General features: G+C 35.7%; 1 protein-coding gene across 8 annotated transcripts in view; it reads right to left on the bottom strand.

Moving 5' to 3' along the window:
- LOC125645600 (uncharacterized) overlaps window positions 1-22,084 on the bottom strand; it is a 106,971-nt gene that overhangs the window by 19,404 nt on the left and 65,483 nt on the right. For 5 of the 8 annotated variants that reach the window (XM_056140286.1, XM_056140288.1, XM_056140284.1 and 2 more), the window contains 10 exons: window positions 16,298-16,441; window positions 16,091-16,179; window positions 15,808-15,910; window positions 15,069-15,222; window positions 11,401-11,586; window positions 10,336-10,471; window positions 4,464-4,664; window positions 2,575-2,868; window positions 1,428-2,191; window positions 991-1,163 (listed from right to left, as the gene is read on the bottom strand). In XM_056140286.1, coding sequence (XP_055996261.1) covers window positions 991-1,163; window positions 1,428-2,191; window positions 2,575-2,868; window positions 4,464-4,664; window positions 10,336-10,471; window positions 11,401-11,586; window positions 15,069-15,222; window positions 15,808-15,910; window positions 16,091-16,179; window positions 16,298-16,441 — 2,244 coding nt within the window. The remainder of the gene's footprint in view (window positions 1-990; window positions 1,164-1,427; window positions 2,192-2,574; window positions 2,869-4,463; window positions 4,665-10,335; window positions 10,472-11,400; window positions 11,587-15,068; window positions 15,223-15,807; window positions 15,911-16,090; window positions 16,180-16,297; window positions 16,442-22,084) is intronic. The other 3 variants (XM_056140290.1, XM_056140289.1, XM_048871194.2) reach the window with 1 other exon arrangement.

Below are 22,084 nucleotides of genomic sequence, written 5' to 3'. Positions count from 1 at the left end.
TCTTCCTTTCTTTCGGTGCAACAGTTCCATTTACAGTATACTGATTGACAATTTTGTAACGTGGACTTTGCGACACCTAATTTCTTACTGATTTTACCATAAGATAAACCCTCGGCATGTAATTTTAGAATCAACGTCCTTGGCTCAGTTGGTATTGGTTTTCCCTTTTCGTTGAGTCGTCCATGTTGATTTTCTTCCATCGTGTTAAAAGATTATGTAACAACACCCTAGTGTAAAGACACACGTGCCCATCTATAATTATATTTTTATTCCCATCCCTTTAAATATTGGTCCAATCGCAGTAATTGTTCTTTCCTTGATGCGTCATCACTGACAGATTTGTTTTGAAATCAACTATCCGGGACGGAGAATGAACTTGAAAGCTGAGTCGTTCACACTTACTGTAAATTTAGTAAATCATTTTTACTACATGAAAGTCCTGCTATAGCACACAAGAAATCCTGATTCAAGAGTTATGATATTCAAAATATTGGTAGATGTGACACCTTTCTCATCATGATTATGCACGCAGTTTGACTGATAGATACCCCAAAAGAATTTGAAAGATTGCATCATTTTTTAAAGAAGGTCAGGGACCACATAATTCATACACATATGGACGCTATATACCAAATTTGGTCAAATATATATATACACACACACATACACACACACACACACACACACATATATATATATATATATATATATATATATATATATATACACACACACACACATACACACACAACATCCAGTAGTATCTGAGACGAAGTTGAAAAAGTTCAAATGTTAATTAATGCACAACAAACATCAACAATACAAAAACATATTGCAGTAATTCACCCGAGTGTCATACAAGTTGAAAACTTTTACTGTAATTATTTCTTTTTAAAAACCTGGGTAATCTATATATTCACAACAAATCTTAGGAATATCATCTTGTGAACAGATACCCTTACCTTGTTGTTGACTCACTAGAAAACTTACTTGGTTACGAATCCTTCCCAGAAATTCTCTTCCTCTTGATTCATACGGATCAGCTCTCCTCCACTAAATGTTTCTGTTTCCACCCAGGCTGGGTTAACAAGATCATCTCTCTTCTTCTTTGTTGTCTGCTGCTCCAAGTACATCTCTTCATCAAACTCTTCTAGTTCCTTCTCCTATCAACAATGCAAACAGTTGTCATTTGTAATAGGCAATCAGACCTCTGAATCTATTAATCATCTTGATTTACAAACACTTCTAGCTCCTTCTGTCATCAATTCAAACAGTTGTCACTTGTAATAGGCAACAACACACACTGTACAGTGTACATACTAAATCTATCAATCATCTTGATTTACAAAGCACATGAGTCAATAGATGACTCAACATCATGAAGAAATGATTTTTTTCCCAAATCCAGACTTGTTCTGACCACCTACCTCGTGTGTCTCTGCAAATTTAACACTTTTCTTTGGTTTTTTCTTTTCAACCACTACTTCCTCCAGCTGCACTCCATCCTTTTTGTTCATTTTCTCCAAATTCTCATTCATCTTGATCAATACTTCTGTCAGTTTATCATTTTCTTTTTCTTTTTCCTTGGTAAACTTTTCAGTTAGAGTCTGCTTCAAATCCTGCACAAGATTGAAAAAGGGAAACAACTTGTTCCAGAAAGATTCCTGTTTTTTCTTTTCCTCTTTAGCTTTCTTCTCTTCCTCTTCCTTCGCGATTTCTGCTTTTGTTTTCTTTTTTGGAACTTCCCGAGTACCCCAGGAAACAACATGGAGGTTGCACAGAGAGTAAATCATCAGTACCAGAAACCCAGATGGCACCCAAAGGAAGTACAAAATTCCAAAAATCAAATTGTGAAACTCGCGGGGGTGAAAAGCTGCAGATATCAGAAATATGACAACCAATCCCGATAAGAAGAGGACACTGGGGTGGTAAGGCGTCTCAGTGGCTGCTGTTATGATTGCCCCTACGAAGACCACCATCATGACAAATACGTAAACCCCACTAAGGACCTGGGCCACAATAAGCTGAATCTTGGCTTTAAAAACAAAGCACACAATGAAGAAAAGTATTGCTGGTACGAGGGAGATGATGTAGGAGGTGACAAGATCGATGTTGAAAACTGTCAGCAGGGCACCTGCAATCATCATCAGAACAGTGGCAGGACCAATAATGGTGGACACCATCAATGCAGCTGTAAAAGAAGAAAAAAAACAGTGCTGAGTTTATGAAATTAATTTTTAAAACACATTTTTCATCTACATGTATGGCTTTATAAACAAGATAGCATATGCATCAAATATGCAAGTCTCCTAAATGAAGTATGAAGAATTGTCCAGACAGCCCTGTATTATAGTGACATTGGTCGAGTTCCAATTTCTCTATGAATGTGTTTAGTGGTTTTAATTTACAAATGCCATCCTGAATCAAATTGCTGACACCCATCTGCCCCTCATCAAACTTCCAAGGCTCCCTAATTTTGTTGTTGAGAGATCGATTGCAACTTTTTCTGCCATCCTTTCTAAATACATATCTCCTTTTAGACCTGCTGTCTACATCTGACAGACATAAACCCACCCTGGTAGACAATATAAAGCCAGCTGATGTTGTTGTTCTGTCTACATCTGACAGACATAAACTCACCCTGGTAGACAATATAAAGCCAGCTGATGTTGTTGTTGGAAGCCACTGTATTTCTGCCATCCTGAAGAAGATCCAAAATGTTTGCAATAGTGGAAGGTGTCCATCTTCTGCGTTGGTTGAAGTATTCGTTGAAACCCTCCGGAGCGTATGTGAAAGCATCTGAAGCTGCTGCATAGTCTACTCTGTAACCCTGCTGTAACAGCAGTGTGCACAACCAACGGTCCTCTCCTATGTATTAAAAAACACTGACAAATACATTCACATCATAAAGCACTGAAAATCATTTTTGAGGAAAACTAGTGTAATTTTACATATATTTAGTTCATAGAATGTACACCAACATTGTACATTTGCCATTTTTGCAAAATAAAATATGCATTTGTGTACTAACAGCCAGCCTGTAAATTTTCAGTATATGTGTAGTATGTAAATTTTCATACCACTCTAAGCTAATGGTAATCTTGGCTTAATTTATACATTGCAGTAATTGTAGTAATCCTTCACTGAATATCTTCAGGGAAAAGTTAATTTCAACAAAGCACGTGATTTTGTTGCATTAAAGTTTTAACAGACTTTATGTTCTTTTTTTTTTAATTTTAAAATCAATTTAACAGAAGCTGCTGAATTAATAAAACATACCTTTGGAATCCAGTGTGAAAAAATAAATGTTTGGATTACCATATTTTGCCGAATATAATACGCACTTTTTTTTAGAGAATATTTTTGTGCCAGAAAGGGGTGCGTATTATATACCACAATAGGTTTTTGACCTTTTTTTCCAGATGAAACTCGGCGATTAAGTAGTGTAATATTTCACTCAAAGACCAAGGCTTCGGATACTGTACGCCTTTTCACGTTCACCTATTTATTAAGTAGAAAATTCGACCTCAAGAAAATTACAACAGAAACGTAAAATTGCAGAAAATGTGATATATATACTTACAATATCTAAATAATTCAATTATCATGAAACAAACAGCCAATCAAATTGCATTGGATCTGACTATTCATTACATCGCATGCCGCCATTATTGAAAGCATGTGTACACAATAATGCCTTGACACGTGCTAAAATTGTTGGAAAATAATTTTGTCACTTGCTAAAAGTTGGTTTACTGTAAGTTTTATGAATAGGCCTAATTTTTAATGAAATACTTATTTGAATCTTTGAAATAACTATTCTTGCGTAAAAGCGTGTGTTTTACGAAGCCATTGTTGTGTACACTGCTTTTGTTAGATACCCCCTCCGGGTAAAGAAATACCTAACAAAATTTTTTTTCACACATTTTAATAGTCATCGTAGTTAACGAGGAGTTGATAATTTGCATCTTTGTACCTACCATGGTGTGTTGATTACAGTAAAATAAGCGATAGTTTAATTGTTTAATTTTCTTTTAAAAACATCGGCTATTTGATTGATTTTAAGTTTCAACAACTTATCGAGTCAGTTAAGACTTTAATGCTACAAAATCTCGTGCTTTGCTGAAATGAACAGGCTTGTCCGGGTTGATATTTCCCTGAAGATTCTCATTGAAGATTACCGCGATGTAGACCTCATCTCAAAAAGTTTGCAAATTATTGTGCGTTGTTTAGAATTCATTATTTCTGCAAAAATATTAAGTGAAAATTAACACTAAGTATAAAATAAAGATTACCGTTTGGTCAAAATTTTTGCTGCGTATTATACACCCGAAGTGCGTTTTTTCACCAACTTTTAGGCTCAAAGTGGGGGGGTGCGTATTAAACATCACTGCGTATTATATTCGGCAAAATACGGTATTTCCTTCACCCAAGTGGTGTCTCTTAATATATGGATTTCTTACCTTGATCATACATCAAATGATGTGAAGCCTCAGTTGGCAAAATGGTGTACTTTCTCATTACATTGTCATCCATTAGTGCTGATCCACGGAACATACTGAAGCAGCCAGGAGAACACAGGACACACCCCAAGACATGTTCTGTAGCCTTCTGCAGCCAGTGAGCGACAGCATACTCAAATTTCTGGTACCACACCATCGGGCCTAAAACAATCAACAACACAAAATACCAACTTGCTGTCAAAGGTTTGGTTTTGTAGAATAGGTTTATGCTGTCAGCAATCTGGACAACCTCCAAAAACATCAAACTGCCTGAAGATGCAAGCTTTTTCAATTCAAAAGAAAGCTGCTTCTAAATATTTACATAAGATTTGTAGACTCAAGCACCAAGATTGGCACGATCTGAAATGCAGGTATGTTAATGCAGGTCTCTGCATTTCGGATCGTGCCATCCCCACCATACTAAAACAGCTATACCATATAATCTCGCAACAAGGATTTGTACCATTGTCAGCAATATCGATATGAGGGATATCCACTTGGAAGAATTAAAATTGTATTTATTAAGCCAAAAATAACCAGAACAACTTGTAGACGAACGAATAATAAAGGCTAAGGAATGTGATAGGATACAGCTACTTTCAAACACACGATGTGCTAATGATGGAGAAATAATACCATTTGTACATACTTATAATCTGAGAAATCAAAACATCGATTCAATTGTTTATGAATTAAACAGGCTACTTAGAGAAGATGAACAAACAAAAGGCATATACAAGAACTGTCGTTTTATTAGCAGTAAATGCCAGCCCAAAAATCTTAAGAGAATACTTTGTTCCTCCCAATTAGAAGACCGTACTTATACAGTGTCAAAGTGTACGGACCCTCGATGCGGTACACGTGACTATATTACAGAAGGGACCAGTTATAATTTTAACGGACGAGAGTTTAAAGTTAATGCTAACATGTCATGCGATACAAAGGATGTCATATATGCCATCACATGTCCTGGATGCAAGGAATATTACATTGGTGAAACTGGCAACACTCTCCATGCCCGTGTACATGTACATAAGCAGCACATCAGTACACCTGAATACAGACAAATCCCGTTAAGTGCAAACCTGGAAACGTGTGGTAAAAAACGATTTAACATCTTCCCATTTTATAAACTCAGATGTGCCAGTGGTATTCAGAGACGGGAAAAAGAACAAGAGGCCCATGGGCCACATCGCTCACCTGAGTCACCTTGGCCCATATCTGAAGACTTTCCATATATATTTGCATGTAAAACCTTAGTCCTTATTATGGCCCAAACTACCCTTTGCAAACTTGAATCTACACTATGTCAGAAAGCTTTCATGTAAATGTCAACTTCTTTGGCCCAATGGTTCTTGAGAAGAAGATTTTTAAAGCTTTTTCCTATATTTGTGTGTAAAACTTTGACCCCCCCCCCCACTTGTGGCCCCATCCTACCCCACGGGGGCCATGATTTTAACAAACTTGAATCTGCACTATGTCAGAAAGTTTTCATGTAAAAATCAGCTTTTCTGGCTCAGTGGTTCTTGAGAAGAAGATTTTTCCTATATATTTGTATGTAAAACTTTGATCCCCTATTGTGGCCCCATCCAACCCCCAGGGCCCATGATTTGAACAAACTTGAATCTGCATTATGTCAGGAAGCTTTCATGTAAATCTCAGCTTTTCTGGCTTAGTGGTTCTTGAGAAGAAGATTTTTAAAGTTTTTCCCTATATATTTGTGTGTAAAACTTTGATCCCCCCTTGGGGCCCCATCCTATCCCCAGGGGCCATGATTTGAACAAACTTGAATCTGCACTATGTCAGAAAATTTTCATGTAAAAATCAGCTTTTCTGACTCAGTGGTTCTTGAGAAGAAGATTTTTAAAGATTTTTCCTATATATTTGTATGTAAAACTTTGATCCCCTATTGTGGCCCCATCCAACCCCCGGGGCCCATGATTTGAACAAACTTGAATCTGCAATATGTCAGGAAGCTTTCAGGTAAATTTCAGCTCTTCTGGCCCAGTGGTTCTTGAGAAGAAGACTTTTAAATGACCCCACCCTATTTTTGTGATTATCTCCCCTTTGAAAGGGATATGGCCCTTCATTTGAACAAACTTGAAAGCCCTTCACCTAAGGATGCTTTTGGCCATGTTTGGTTGAAATTGGCCCAGTGGTTCTGGAGAAGAAGTCAAAAATGTGAAAAGTTTAACAGACAGACGGACGGACGGACAGACGACGGACAAAAAGCGATCAGAAAAGCTCACTTGAGCTTTCAGCTCAAGTGAGCTAAAAACATTTCATTGGTATTCTAAAGCCAAATCTTAGTCTTTTATAATTGCCTATGATTTTCCCGTACTTTTTCCAGATCATTGTTGTACATTATCCATGACGTCACAATATAGACATTTAATGCTCCGCTTACTTTGACGTCATAATCACTGTTACTATGATACTGTTGTGTATACATTTTTGTAAAGCTTCTGAATATGTAATGAAAGAGCTAAAGCTTTACGGAGGATTTCTGTATTTTCTTTTCATATTTTTTTAATATTAATAGTATCCGAATACTGCGACTCTATTTCAATTTTGGATAGATATATAAACACACACATACATACATGTATGTATATACATACAATCAAACCTTAATTGTTATCTCAGAACTCAATGCGGCCAACAGTAAACTTTGAGATATCTACGGGTTCAAGATTTTGAGGTTAGGCCAAGTAAAATTAATTAGTAGATTATCATTCCCACCCGCCCCTCGAAAATCGCCCCGCCCCGATTTTTTTCTTCTTCAAAATTACGATTTCCGGATATTTTTATGTCCGGTCCGGTATCGTAAACGTACTTTGTTTCACTTTGCCTTTTATAAACCCAAATACACATGTAATTATGATTTATAAAGCCTTTTCTCAATGAGAGAAGGCATTTTCGAGGTCAAGAATACCATGGCGAAAAATAAAAAATAAAATCCGCCCACCCGCCCCATTTTTTTTGTGAAGTTTGAATGATAATCTACTAATTAATTTTACTTGGCCTTAAGATAAATGAATAAAATGTAGTTGAGATTTCCTTCTCACTTAAACATACGAGGGTGAGTCAAAAAGTAACCATGCAGCCTAACTTATTTCCGGTTGAGATCCACTTCTTTTTCGATGTAATTGCCCTTTAGTGTGATACTCTTAGACCAACGGTGTTCAAGTGTCATCAGCCCAGAACTTAAAATGTCAGGGTCCTTTCAATTGACCCACTCAACTGCCATCACAACTTCTTTGTCAAACTAGAAATTACGTCCACGCAGAGCTGTCAACATTATGAAATGGAAAATAGTAAGGCGGGGGTCAGGGGGCCTAGGCGGCCCCCTGCCGCTGGAGATCTTTTATGAATAAATATGTAATCTGAGCAATTTTAGGCATACACTGTACTTCAAATCCAAATTTAATGAATTTAGACATACTAAATGTTATGCATTTTACAACTGCAGAAGGTCAAATACATCTTTTATTGATTTTACTTTCTAAAACTTGTGTAAAAAATATTGTTACATTAGTATATTATATAATTTTACAGTTACTGTGTCAGTTATTCTGGCAAGTGTTTTAATGTCATTTTCCCCACCGTGAGATGCTGAAGTTTGTCAAACAGATTGTACACTTAAATTATCATACAAACTCCCCCTTTCTGACTTTGAAACAAATAGACGTTTACAGAGTACTTGCATATTTTTCTTTGAATTTCTGGCTCTTCTTTGGGGGATTATTGTTGTTATTTCCATCAACACATGCCTTACGTTTAGTAGCAGCTGCCATATTGTTTATTTCAAAGCATTAAAATAATCAAGATTCTGTATACATGTATATATATATATATATATATATATATATATATATATATATAGACTATGCAAACAAATGTAGTAACGACTATGGCTTATTTATCATAAAAGTAAACACCAATGACGGACAGCTCTTCAGCATCCATTGCAACTTTGCAATTGTTGAATCTCGCGTTGTCCTCTGGCACTGTGGATAATTAGCCGAATAGTCCTGACACTAGCAATAACATCTCTACTTTAATTAACCAAATATTTAATACAGAGAGCTTTCAGGGAAGCTCCATACTTGGCCAAACAACGAACACACGTTCCATGCCAGCTTTTGCACATTTGACACCGATAGTAATCAAATCAAATCAGCCGTCATAAATCAATTTGAGAATATTCTTAGCTGAGTAATTCTCAAGAGTTGAGTTGAGAATATTATCAAATATTATCGTGAGAACGTTTTCGCGGATTTTTTTCAATGTTTGAAGCGGCCTAATGGAGCTCTTTTGTGCCATAGGGTAAGAAACATATACTTAGTAACACGTAAATAAAAACATAATTAGCATATTATTATTGTCAATAATGAAATATATATTTGCTGGCGTGAAATGGTATCTCTGGAAGATCTCTTCCTCTTCTAAACTCTCTAATGGATTACTGAGGTCCCGAAATACACGGGAGCGCCTTAAAACCGGCAGATTCTGCCTATGACGACGTCGACGCCTTACCATGGCAGCCAGTTTTAATCCTTGAGAATATTCTTAAGTCTGCATTTTTGTAGACTCAAATATTAGAGAATAAAACTGACTTTGAGAATTTTTTTGTGCTCAACTTTTTTATGACGGCCGCTGAGTCTGAGAATGAGGGAGTTGAGAACATTCTCAGACTTGAGAATATTCTCAGACTTAAGTATGTTTTATGACGGCGGGGCCTGTTGCAGCAAAACACCTTTAAAGAGTTTACCTTGGCATTTTTCACGGATGGCGGTTCTCAGCTGGGGTAGCAAGTTTGCATAGTACACTCTAGTTATTGTACTTCTCTTGGGTAAAAAGTCCAACATAGTAACGCCTTTTGCGTCCCAAAATATTGTGGTCATCACCTTGCCAGTAGATGGTTGCATCTTGAACTTCTTTGGCCTCAGGAACCCAGGCCCTACCCACTGATAACCCTGACCTTTATTCTCTAACTCTTAATAATGAACCCAAGTCTCATCTACAGACGCAAAAGAAAATCATCTTTTGACCTATAATGCTTCAACAAGGCCCTGCATACTGATGCTCTGGTTGCCATTTGCTCATCGCTAAGGGATTTGGGGACCCAACGGGCTGTTAGCTTGCGCATACCTAAACGATCATGTAAGATTGTTAAAACGCTACCATGAGAAATGCCTAATGCCTGCTCTATTTCTTCCACGTGAATTCGCCTATCAGAGTATACCAGATCCCAAACTTTCTTACACATTTCTTCATCAGTGGCATCCAATGGGCGTCCAGACCTGGCTTCGTCTAAAGACGTTCTACCGCATTTGAATTCCCCTACCCAGAATTTAACCTGAGCATAAGATGGTACAGAAGACCCATAAACATCAACTAACTCGCCGCATATTTCCTTGCCTGTTTTGCCTTTTAAATACAAGTACTAAATAATATAGCATGGTACTCAACTTTAGATGAAAAGCATGCCCTTGCATCACAAGACATGTTTTACATTCAATATCTTATTAAAGAATGACTCGATACGCGTGCAATTTTGTACCCAGGTATAAAACATGTATTGAAACAAGGCATGAAAATTGTGACCGTCTCGGTCAATCAGAAATGGGATAGGCTGGTTACTTATTGACTATAGTATTCCAGATATTGATGCTCGAAATACCAAAGTTTAACTGTATTTACATGTACAAAAGACCTCCCATTCCTGGAAACATACTCTAAACTTGTGGGTCATAAATGACCTTCAACCTACCTTGTGTGCTATATAAGGCTACTGAATTATTTGTTAAGTTAAATAGGAATAAATTACCACTGCCGATGGGGTGGATTCTACCACATGCTGCTCCTACCCTGGGGTTTTTCCTCATTCTGTCCAGCAGTAATCTGACTGCTCCTGGAGTGAAATCGACATCCCCATCCAGGGCAAGAAGGAAAGTATTCTCAGCCTGTGAAAATATCATTTAAATACATGTACAGTCATAAAACGAAAGCACTCTCAGCCTGCGATAAAATCATTTACTAGATACATGTACAGTCATAAAAAGAAAGTATTCTCAGCCTGCGATAATATCATTTAGATACATGACTGTACAATCATAAAAAGAAAGTATATTCTTAGACTGTGAAAATATCATTTTTAAAAATACATGCACATCCATAAGGAGAACTGCAATCAAATATAAAATAGGACAGTTTTTAAATCAATACAGGCTATTGACAAACAAGCTGATGTTGCAGGGGTTTCAAAAGTCTCATTTTAAGTCAGCGCTAGCATTCCGCAAATTCTATGGTCGTTAATACAACCTGACATTGAGTCAAATGCTGTCTGATGTGTTTCATACCAATTGGTAAGCCCTTTTTACACACCAATTTTGACTAAATATCTGATCAAAATATAGGGCTCACAGCACTGGTGTGATCGGTCAACAGGGTTGCTTACTTTGATATTCATCAATATTCATGGTGTGAATAGAGTGTTCAAATTTTCAGGAAAATCCATGTAGGTATTTTATGACTAGCCTCTTACAAAATGTTTGAACAAAATCATCTCCACAACAGACGAACGGACATACCAATGAACACCTACACTGTTGCAGTAGTCTCTGTGAGAGAGCGTGTCATTACAAAGTCTAGAACAAAATGACCCAAGTCCATAAAGTTGAAAAAGAAAAAGAACCTGTGAAATGAAGAAAAATTAAAAATTGTCCAATCATGATGAAAATATCTTTATGTGGTGAGTAAAGACTGCAAATTTTCAGAAGAAGCCATGCGTTAGTCCCTTAGACAATCATGTCTCCAGAAGGACAGAGAGAAGAACGGACATATTTGGTGTCAAAATTTTTTTTGCAGTGTGTATAATAATACTGATACAAACCCTAAATAAGACCTCTTCATCCAGTATCTGAAAAATCTCGCTCTTCCCCGCAATACCAGTAACAGTCTTGATTTTTTCATCCCATGATGCAATTTTGGAAAAATCTGCATTTTCCAAGGCATCCAGGACCAATGTTTGACATTCCTTGACAATTCTATACCCCAGTAGGTAGTACATGTACATAACCTGTAAAAAAAAAAGTGTACAGTCAGTGATTCACCTCATATACATTAAAACAAGGAAGTGTACAGTCATTCACCTCATACACATTAAAACAAGGAAGTGTAGTCATTTACCTCATACACATCAACACAAGAAAGTGTACAGTCATTCACCTCATACATATTAAAACAAGGAAGTGTACAGTCATTCACCTCATACACATTAAAACAAGGAAGTGTACAGTCAGTCATTCACCTCATACACACTAAAACAAGGAAGTGTACAGTCAGTCATTCACCTCATACACATTAAAACAAGGAAGTGTACAGTCATTCACCTCATACACATTAAAACAAGGAAGTGGTCATTCACCTCATACACATTAAAACAAGGAAGTGTACAGTCATTCACCTCATACACATTAACACAAGGAAGTGTACAGTCAGTCATTCACCTCATACACATTAAAACAAGGAAGTGTACAGTCATTCACCTCATACACATTAAAACAAGGAAATGTACAGTCAGTCATTCACCTCATACACATTAAAACAAGGAAGTGTACAGTCATTCACCTCCTACACATTAAAACAAGGAAGTGGTCATTCACCTCATACACATTAACACAAGGAAGTGTACAGTCAGTCATTCACCTCATAAACACTAAAACAAGGAAGTGTACAGTCATTCATTCACCTCATACACATTAACACAAGGAAGTGTACAGTCATTCATTCACCTCATACACATTAACACAAGAAAGTGTACAGTCATTCACCTTATACACATTAAATCAAGGAAGTGTGATATTGATATGCATTAAAACAAAAATCTTTCCAATCTGTAATAATTATTGTACACGTCAGAGCTACAAATCGTCATGGTAATTTCAAAACTTCATTTATTGGTATTAATAATCTGTTTATTAATCATTTCTCAATATTAACACACCACATTAGTCTAAGGACAAAAAGATTACAATCCATATACAGTACAGGCCACAAGTATTCCCCGTCGCACGGTGGAAAACACACAGTGTAAATGGTCCGTGTTACACTGTGGACACAGCGCGGCAAGGTGCATGTATTTTGAATACACAAGAAGACCACCTTGTCTAAAAAGTTAGTCCCTAATATCCACCGTGTCTATATCAGATCGTATAAAAATGACATTGAAACTTGGATTTTAACATTTGAGTTAACCCTCCCCCACACACATGTACACGATTTAGGGTTTTGAAGTTCGGACAAAAGCACAATTATATTGCTGTAATTGTTTTGTTTTTGAATTTTGGCCAAGTCAATATGCCCCCTCTCATACTTTAAAAAATATACAGAATGTTGGCACGAATAGTGCGAATACTCTAAGTAATGTAAGTATCACGTATGCGCCTTTTTCATAGGCAACCGTACAATAAAAACAAAACATCGTGAATCGGTAGTTCTGAGCTTTAGAAACGTCAGTTTGATGAAAAAAAATCAGTCTATCTCAGTAGTTTAGAACTTTCAAACATCAGTATTGATATGATACCCTCATTCAAATCAACAAATCATAACAATAACAACGATAATTAATATGATTAAGAATTACTCCACAAATTACAAATTATTTAAAAATCTACAAAATAGATAATTTGAAGATATAAATCATCTTATTCCTCGTTCACACGAAGAATATGATTCGCATTAAATGTAAGTTAATGCGAATTAAATCTGAACCGCGTTCACACGGAGATTTTAATGCGCATTAGTTTACTTCGAATTAAAATATACGTCGCGATTTAATGCGAATTAAATTTACTTCGCATTAGCTCCATGTGAACGCAAAGCGAAGCTAATTTGCATTAAATATACACGCATGCCTAATGGCAAATTTGGGTCACATGCATCATACCCGTGGTCAGCTATATATATTTAATGTTAGATTTGTGCGAAAAACTAATCAAAATGATAATAATTACTAAAAACATGTACAAACAGCATGTCATTAGATAATGTCAGGCGTAAATCTGTGTTAAATTTACATAGACATAATGAGCAATACATATGGAAGGAATTGCTTTTAAATAAGACAAAAAATGTTTTACATTAGTGATAATATGATTTTCTTTTTTACATTTTTTAAAACAAATATGCCGCTCATTGTTAAAGGCTTTTTATACCATATGACGTCATAGTAGACTTATAATACGTATTAGTAATTAAAAATTACGTCACAACAATATTCAGTGGAATGGTGAAAGAGACATTCCGATGTTTTTTAAACTGGGCTCATGAAGAAGCAATATATTGTCTAGAATGAATGTTGGTCGTCAGAGGAAATAACAAGTTATTTCTTGGGAACATAAAAAAATAAACACAACAAAACTCCTCGTGTGAAGATCAGTTACATAGGCCTAGTGTTTTGAACAATAAGTTCTGTATCTACCCAATATTCATTAAAATATAGATCTATAAAAATAATAATATAGTCAATCCTTTAATTCATTTCCTGCCCCTTTAATTTAGAGATGCATACGAATTTAATGCGCATTAGTTTACTTCGCATTAAATATTACCGCCGTGTGAACGCTATTTAATTCGAATTAATTTGATGCGCATTATTTTACTTCGCATCAAATTTAATTATTTAGACACTTTAAAATCACCCATGGAATATAGATTTTGATTTAAACTAGAACTGTCCTAATGGGACTAATACCCCCCGCGGGGCATATAAGATGATGGGAAATATTTAATGCAAGCACATTGGATATTTTCACATTATCTACAGGGTAATCAATGTGAATGCAGAAGTGTATATTCTACAGTACAGCAGTACATGAAATATTAAAAATATGCTTAATATAAACAATGAATACTATTTGGCACATTTTAGGCTGTATGATTGCAAATCCCTAGTCAACTCTTCTAGTCTTTAGTTTATATTCACTTTGTTAAAGATCATTATGTTATGCCAACTTTACTTTGTCATTGATTTTGTCAGTAAATAAATGACATTAGTATATATAGAAGATGTGCATAAAGTTTGAATGAAATATGTCCAGCGGTATTAGAAATAAACTTCGGACAAATTGCGTCTACGGGCAAACGGACGGATGGACAGACGGACAAAGTGATTCCAGTATACCCCCCAAACTTCGTTTGCGGGGGGTATAAAAATTAATATTTTATTAGTATTTTGTAAGAAAAATATGCTGCACATATTATGAATGAAATTTTATCCTCCGTGTGACACCGTGAAAACACACTGTGACACTCCGTGGACACAGTGTTACACAGAGGGCTCTCGGATTCAAGTCTGGCACAGAAATCACAACTTCAAAGGCACCAACTTTTTTCTAGGCCCACAGTGAAGCATGGACTTGTGGTCCATGGGGGTGCTGTGTTTTTCAGGGAATACTCGTGGCCTGTACTGTATCATATCTTTGAAAAACACAAATTGAAATTCCGTGCTTTTATATAAATTCTGTGGGTTTATTTTTCAATTTGTTGTGCCCGCCTCACCTGTGACCACCTTTTCCTGTGTCTGATCTTCAATTTGTCCTTGAGATGTGTGTAAATTAAATTCCCACCTGGCATTGTGAAAATCACTTGACCTCCATAGCAGGATGGAATAATGAATGGAGGGGGCAGCTCCACTAATTTGGAATGTATCGCACTGCAAGAATACAAAAATTCATTAAATAACTTTAGATGTGTGCTCCTTGTACCAATTAAGCTCTAATTTTGACATCTATACATACGGAAATACCTTTAATCAATCCATATCACAAAAGTTAGATATGAATCTATATCAGTCTGTCACAAGTTAAATATCAATGCATATCACACAAGTTAAATATTAATCCATATTACACAAGTTAAATACCAAAATCTATCTACATTAATCATGTTATATATCACAATCTATCTATATTATGCTTGTCAAACATCACAATCCCTCCACATTACACACATTATATATAACAATCTATCTATATTACACATGTTATATATATCACAATCTATCTATACTACATGTTAAATATCATGTACAATCTATCTATATTACACTTTATATATCACAATCTATCTATATTACATACGTTATATATATCACAATTTATCCACATTACATATCACAATCTATCTATATTACATATGTTCTATATTACAATCTATCCACATTATATATCACAATTTAATCTATCTATATTACAAAGGTTTTATATATCACAATCTATCCTTAATTTGTAAGGCCTACCTGGCAGCTTCATTCATCAGTGAGGCGAATAATCTAACAAAACCATTGGGTACCATTTCTTCATCATCATTTAATTCAAATGCATCATCAAACAAAATATGGGCTAAAAAGTAGAAAGCAACATTTCCTCATAAATTTAAAAGCATTCCTATTTGAAAGCCAATTTTAATTAAGTTCCTTTAGAAGGAAATGGGCATTGAATTTTGATATTTACATTCACTTCTGTTTTGTTATTGATCATAATACAGTATTCTCTTTTTGTATTTCTATAAGCCATGTGTACCTTCAAATTCATAATATTCTATGTCTTGCATGTTCTTAAATCCTGCCATTTTATAAGCCTCTTTTCTCATAAACTGATCTTTATCCATTCTGAAAAGGTAATGAAATAATCAACAGATGTAACTACTTATGGAAATAGGTATACAATATCTGCAATCTATAAATCAAGTAACAATTTATTTTATATGAGCAATCAACAATTGATTACCTAAATAAGGACTTAAGGATCTGGACTATTTCCAGACGATTCTCGTGCCACATGGTTGCACAGGCATATATCATGGGCGGGATTTCTTTGGCCATTTCATTAGTTTTCTCACTGACTCCCATTTTCTGGTCATCCTTTGTCAACCTTCACCAACAAGAACAGACATTTAGCCTCGTTTGTAAAATTCTTAACATAATAGTGGTTAGATCCCTAGTACTAATATGATTTTAATGAATTCAACAAATAGGTCCAAGGACACATCACTCACCTGAACAACCTTACTGATACAAAGATTTTACTGAAACACTGACAGTGGCTCCAATATAAGCCAGGTCACGCTACTGCATGTTTCAAGGTACATGTACTTATATATTATTACCCTTATAAACATGTAAAAATATCAAAAACCTACATGTACATGTATAAACATGTAACATTACATCCCTAAGTACATGTACATAGAATATCACGCACACACACACACACCCCATATACATTCTGTAAAATATCTAATCCCTATACATGCATGTATACAAGTGTACATGTATGTTAAATATTGCACCCCTACAATGGTCCACCTCAGGGACATGAGTTGAATCAAACTGAATTCACACATGAAAATGGATGGCAAATGCATAAGTTAAAAATTGATAGATGGCACAATTCTTGTACTTGAGAAGAAAACATGGAGAAATAAATCATACAAGTACTTACACTATGTCAGAGAAACTTTATTACGGCCCCACTAAACCCTAATGGGTCATGGTTTGAACAAATTTGAATCCTAAATTAGGATGTTGCATATTCATTTGATATATTGTACCTTTGCTGTTCTTGAAAAGAAAATCATTAGATATTTTCCCTATATATGTATAGGACTCCAAAGTGCGATGGGACTCCAAAGTGTGATGGTCATGCCAGAGTGCGATATGGTCTTCGCCAAACCCTGATGGTGTGACACGCCAAAGTGCAATGGTCCACACTCATGCGCCAAAGAGCGATGGTCTGACACGCCAAAGTGCGATGGTGTGAAACGATTACGGCATAATGCGATTGTGTCGACTTGACAAAGTCCGATGGTACATACTAATGTGCCAAATTGCGATGGAGGGACACGCCGAAGTCCGTTGGTTTGTAAACAACACAGTGTTTTGGTACAGATTGTACCGTGTGTTGTTTCACCTAAATATCAGTGCAAACTCCATGCACAAAAAAAAGGGATAAGGATTTATTTCATTACCATTTAGTTGTCGTGTTATTAAACACAAAATTTTCCAACGCAAAATTGTATAGAATGTTTTGCATTATAGCATACCCCCAGGAATTTATTACGTGTACGTCACAAGTAATAAATGATCATGAATTAAAGAATGTTTGGGCAAAGTAGATGGTTCGACAACAAATGTACTTTGCCGTTCTCACTATCCTCAACAGTGTAAACTTTGCTGTTGCTGTCGTCCATGTCAATCTTAATCACCCGTGCCTTCCTCCAATACATCCCCAAGTAGTCGGTGTCAGCACTGCAGCAGAAAGAATCTTCGTTGGTGCAAACTGACGTTGCATTTCTTTGGTTTTATTTTGAAAGACGTTAAGAATGACGTCACAATCGTTACTGAATACAGCACTATCGGACTTTAGCGTGACCATCGCACTTTGGCATCCATAATGTTAACATTTAAACCATTGCACTTTGGCATGACCATCGCACTTTGGAGTGACCATCGCACTTTAGAGTTTTAAATATATTCCAGTGTAAACTTTGAACCCCTAATGTAGCCCTGCCTTGGCCCAAGAGATTATGGGAAACAAATTTGAATCAACACTACAAAAAAAAGTTTACATATTAATTTGACTACATAAGGATGCTTACATACAATGTACATGTATCAAATTGATAGGACATATTGTACTGGGGTTTTTTTCTCTCACGAAAATTACTTTGAACCTATATTGTGACCCAGCCATGGCCCTAGGGGTCATGGTATGAACAATATGAACCTAACCTATAGGAATATGTTTGCATATTAATTTGACAAATTGTGCCCTTATGATTCTTATGAAGAATTTTGCTATTTATTGCTACATAAACTTTGAATCCAGTTGTCTCCATCCTGGCCTCGGTGTCATGGTATGAACAGAATTAAATTTACACTTGACAATGATTGTATATTAATTTAACAATTAAGATTCACATGGTGTTCCTAAGAAAAACAGTTTAAAGAATTCTCCTACACATTTATATTCATGTAAAACTTTGAACTCCTACTGTGGCCCCACTCTGACTTAAGGGTTCATGGATTGAACAAACTTGAATTTTCATTACGTATGGAAGCATTTATACAGTACCCGCAACGTTATTCTTGACATTCCTATCGTGCGTGTATCCTATCGTATCGTGCATGTATCCTATCCTATCGTGTATCAGGTTTTCCGTTTTCTATCATGTTTTGCGTTTATCAAGTCTATTGTGTATAGTGTTTTGCATGTATCAGGTTTTCCGTTTATCATGAAAATCGTTTATCGTGTAGCTTCGGAAACTATCGGGATCGTATATAAAATCTATAATGAAAAAGTAAGATACTTTCCGAAACCTTTATTCGTTTTGTTAAAGAAGCTATTTTTAGGAATCGAGGAAAGACGGTATATTTGAAGGAGAACATAAAGTTGTCAATTTTAAGGCAGAAGAAGAGCTATTCGTCTGTCCAGAGAGGGTGAAAATTTATCACAATTTAATTCTAAGTAGTCTGGAAAGTAGGCAGTGGTCTGTCGAGCAAATCGAGGACAGTAAATCTGAAAGCTCCTTCATATGAAGTTCATAAACATTTGTTTGTCTAGAAACAATTATTTGTAATTAACACTAACAGAAAAATAGGGAGTTCCGATTTGAAAGAAAAAATCAGTAAATTACATTGTTTATCACATATATGTATATTTTAATAATGGTTCTTTTTCTTCCGATTTTTTTCACCTGTATGCTACTTATATAGCAACTGCTGAACTTGTGCGCGTCCTTATATCTGATTTTGTGTATCACCCGTGTTTGGACAGCTAACACTCTTGGGGACATTGTATTTCACACATTTAGAATATTAAGTTTTAAAAGGGTGCAAGGATGTTGCATCCCCCAAAATTCTGCTCAACTGGGCACGATTCCGCTGTCATCGTTGGGTTTTTTTTTTACTTGTACATGTACACATGTACCAATAGTCGTACGTATAGATACTGGAAATTTATGTTGGTTTTGATGATTATTTAAATTTTTTACACACTAAGCGTTTCAAAATTGCGAATTTAAAGCAAGCCCGGTTTTGTTTGTTTTTTAAACAGTTTATTTATGTTTTGTTAACAAAATATCAATTCAAATAAATATGTTCCAATTACTTATGACTATCAATTATCATTCATAGTGTAAAAATATCTAACAGGTGTAGTGCGGTTGATTTTTTTAAAGCGGTCGTTATGAAAATAACTTGAGATGTTGAATGAGCCGTGATATTAGAGCTTGATGCAAAATATTAACCCCCTCCTTGCTACACACAAAATATTACTTGGTTTTATTTCATATTCAAGGTAATATACATTAGCATAAGAGAGCTACTGAAGCATGATATCACTACATTATATTACATGCATTAAGTTAATTTCCTGTATAATTTATAAATTAAACATTAGGTGACAATATAAGTTTTTGAATCATTGGCTGAGAAAATTCATATAGATATCAAATAATGAATTCAATGCCGTATATATTTTAGGTTTTTTTTTTTATTTTAGCTTTGACGGCATAAAAAAACATAAATAATAAAAAAAAAAAGTACGACAGTGGATTAAAGAAATTATATGGTACAAAACTGATCAATGTTTTAAACAAATATTACCGCGACGGGGACAGGTAACTGATAGCCATCCCGCGATGAGAATGAGAACGGGGTTATAGATTACCGTGTTAGATTTTTCCCATCGCGAGAACGCGGAAAACAAGAAATCCACGTTGTCCGTAATGTAGGTATATAATGAACATTGAAATCCTTCAATATTATTATCAACAAAATGTAATTATGTTGTAGGTATCGAAATTTCGTTCTGTCTAAATCGTTTCTAAATTTACAACATTTCTATCAGGTTTTCCGTTTATCGTGAAGATCGTTTATCGTGTTTTGCATTTATCAGGTCTATCGTGAAGATCGTTTATCAGGTTTATCGTGTATCCTATCGTATCGTGCATGTATCCTATCGTATCGTGCGTGTATCCAATCCTATCGTGCGTGTATCGTGTTCTATCGTTTATCATGTCAAGAATAACGTTGCGGGTACTGTACAAGGCTTGGCTTTTCAGGTTTCGTAGTTATTGAGAGGGAAGATTTTTAAACAATTCACTGTATTTTCACCATTTTGTAATGATCAGCTAGCTCTTCTAAGGGGCATAGCCCTTCATTTGAACATGCAAACTTGAATCCTTTTTACCCAAGATGCTTTTTGGCAAGGTTGCTTAGATTTAGCTCAATGGTTCAAGTTTGGTTGGAAATGGCAAGTGGTTCTGCCCCGGATTTCTCAAAACAATTTCAAGCCAAAACTTGGACTTAAGTCTGAGATTTTACTAAATTTTGACAATTCAAATAAAAGACAAGAGGCCCAGGGGCCTTATAGGTCACCTGAGTATCATGTAACAACCTTCCAATGTTTGAATTAGGTTTGTGTTTAAATATAAGAATTTTACTTTTGGATGGAAGAAACATTGAATAGTTATGTGGTCATGAAGTACATGTGTCATTTTTATGTTCAATCAATAATCCTTTTTAAAAAACCTAGGTCTGAGACATCATAAAGAAAAGGGTTATTTACTCCTTAGATAAAACCAATATAAGAAGATTTTCAAAGAATTTCTACATTTTCACTATATGACCAATAGAGCCCCATGCACCTTAACACAAGAACCCCTGCCCCAGGGGCCATGAATTTCACAATTTTGGTAGAGGGCTCAACGCTCATTATAATTATGCCCACAGTTTGGCTTCTTGATGTCCAGCCGGAGTAAAGAAGATTTTTTAAAATTACACTCATTTTGATGGTTTTTGCCCCACCCCTCAGGCCCCAGGGGGGCAGGGACCATGAATTTCATAATTTTTGTTCCCCTCCACCCACAGATGCTATATGCCAAAATTGGTTCAGGGGTTTCAGAGAAGAAGCTGAAAATGTTCAAATGTTAACGCACGACGACAGACAAAAACAGATAGCAATAGGTCACCTGAATAATTCAGGTGACCTAAAAACTCACACACAAAGTTTTGATATTTTTTCCCCAAGAAATCCAAGCCTGGAGAATTTGAAAGTCTTAATTAGTACAAAAACTTACGACTAAAACAACAACAAACAAAATTTGGATCAGAAAAGCTCATTTGAGCCTTTATTTCAAGATCACTTCATAAGGGCTGTTCCATTAAAACATATGAGGTACCCGGGGACGGCAATTTAAAAAAAATCTATGGGTGCTTGTCATTGGTAGAAAATTGCATATATTGTGGGTACCTACTGCCAGAAAACTGCATCTGTGGGTGGTTGTTTTGATAAAATCTTTATTTTTTACCGAAACTGAGAGGAATGCAACAAGAGAAGAGAAGGGTTGAAAGTAGAATGTGAAACAAACGCCGTTTTCTGTCTTCATTTTATCTCGGTCAATGAGGTTCCGCGATCCGGTTATTGTTTCCAGTTTGACTCTAAATTTATAGCGACCGGAAATTAGGATTATCTCCCTTGTCCAAAATGGAAAACGAAACGTGCTCGTGGTCC

This window comes from Ostrea edulis, chromosome 6, assembly GCF_947568905.1.
Source record: "Ostrea edulis chromosome 6, xbOstEdul1.1, whole genome shotgun sequence".
Lineage (NCBI taxonomy): Eukaryota > Metazoa > Mollusca > Bivalvia > Ostreida > Ostreidae > Ostrea > Ostrea edulis.
Note: the sequence above shows the minus strand (reverse complement) of the source record. Positions and strands in the feature narration are given on the sequence as shown.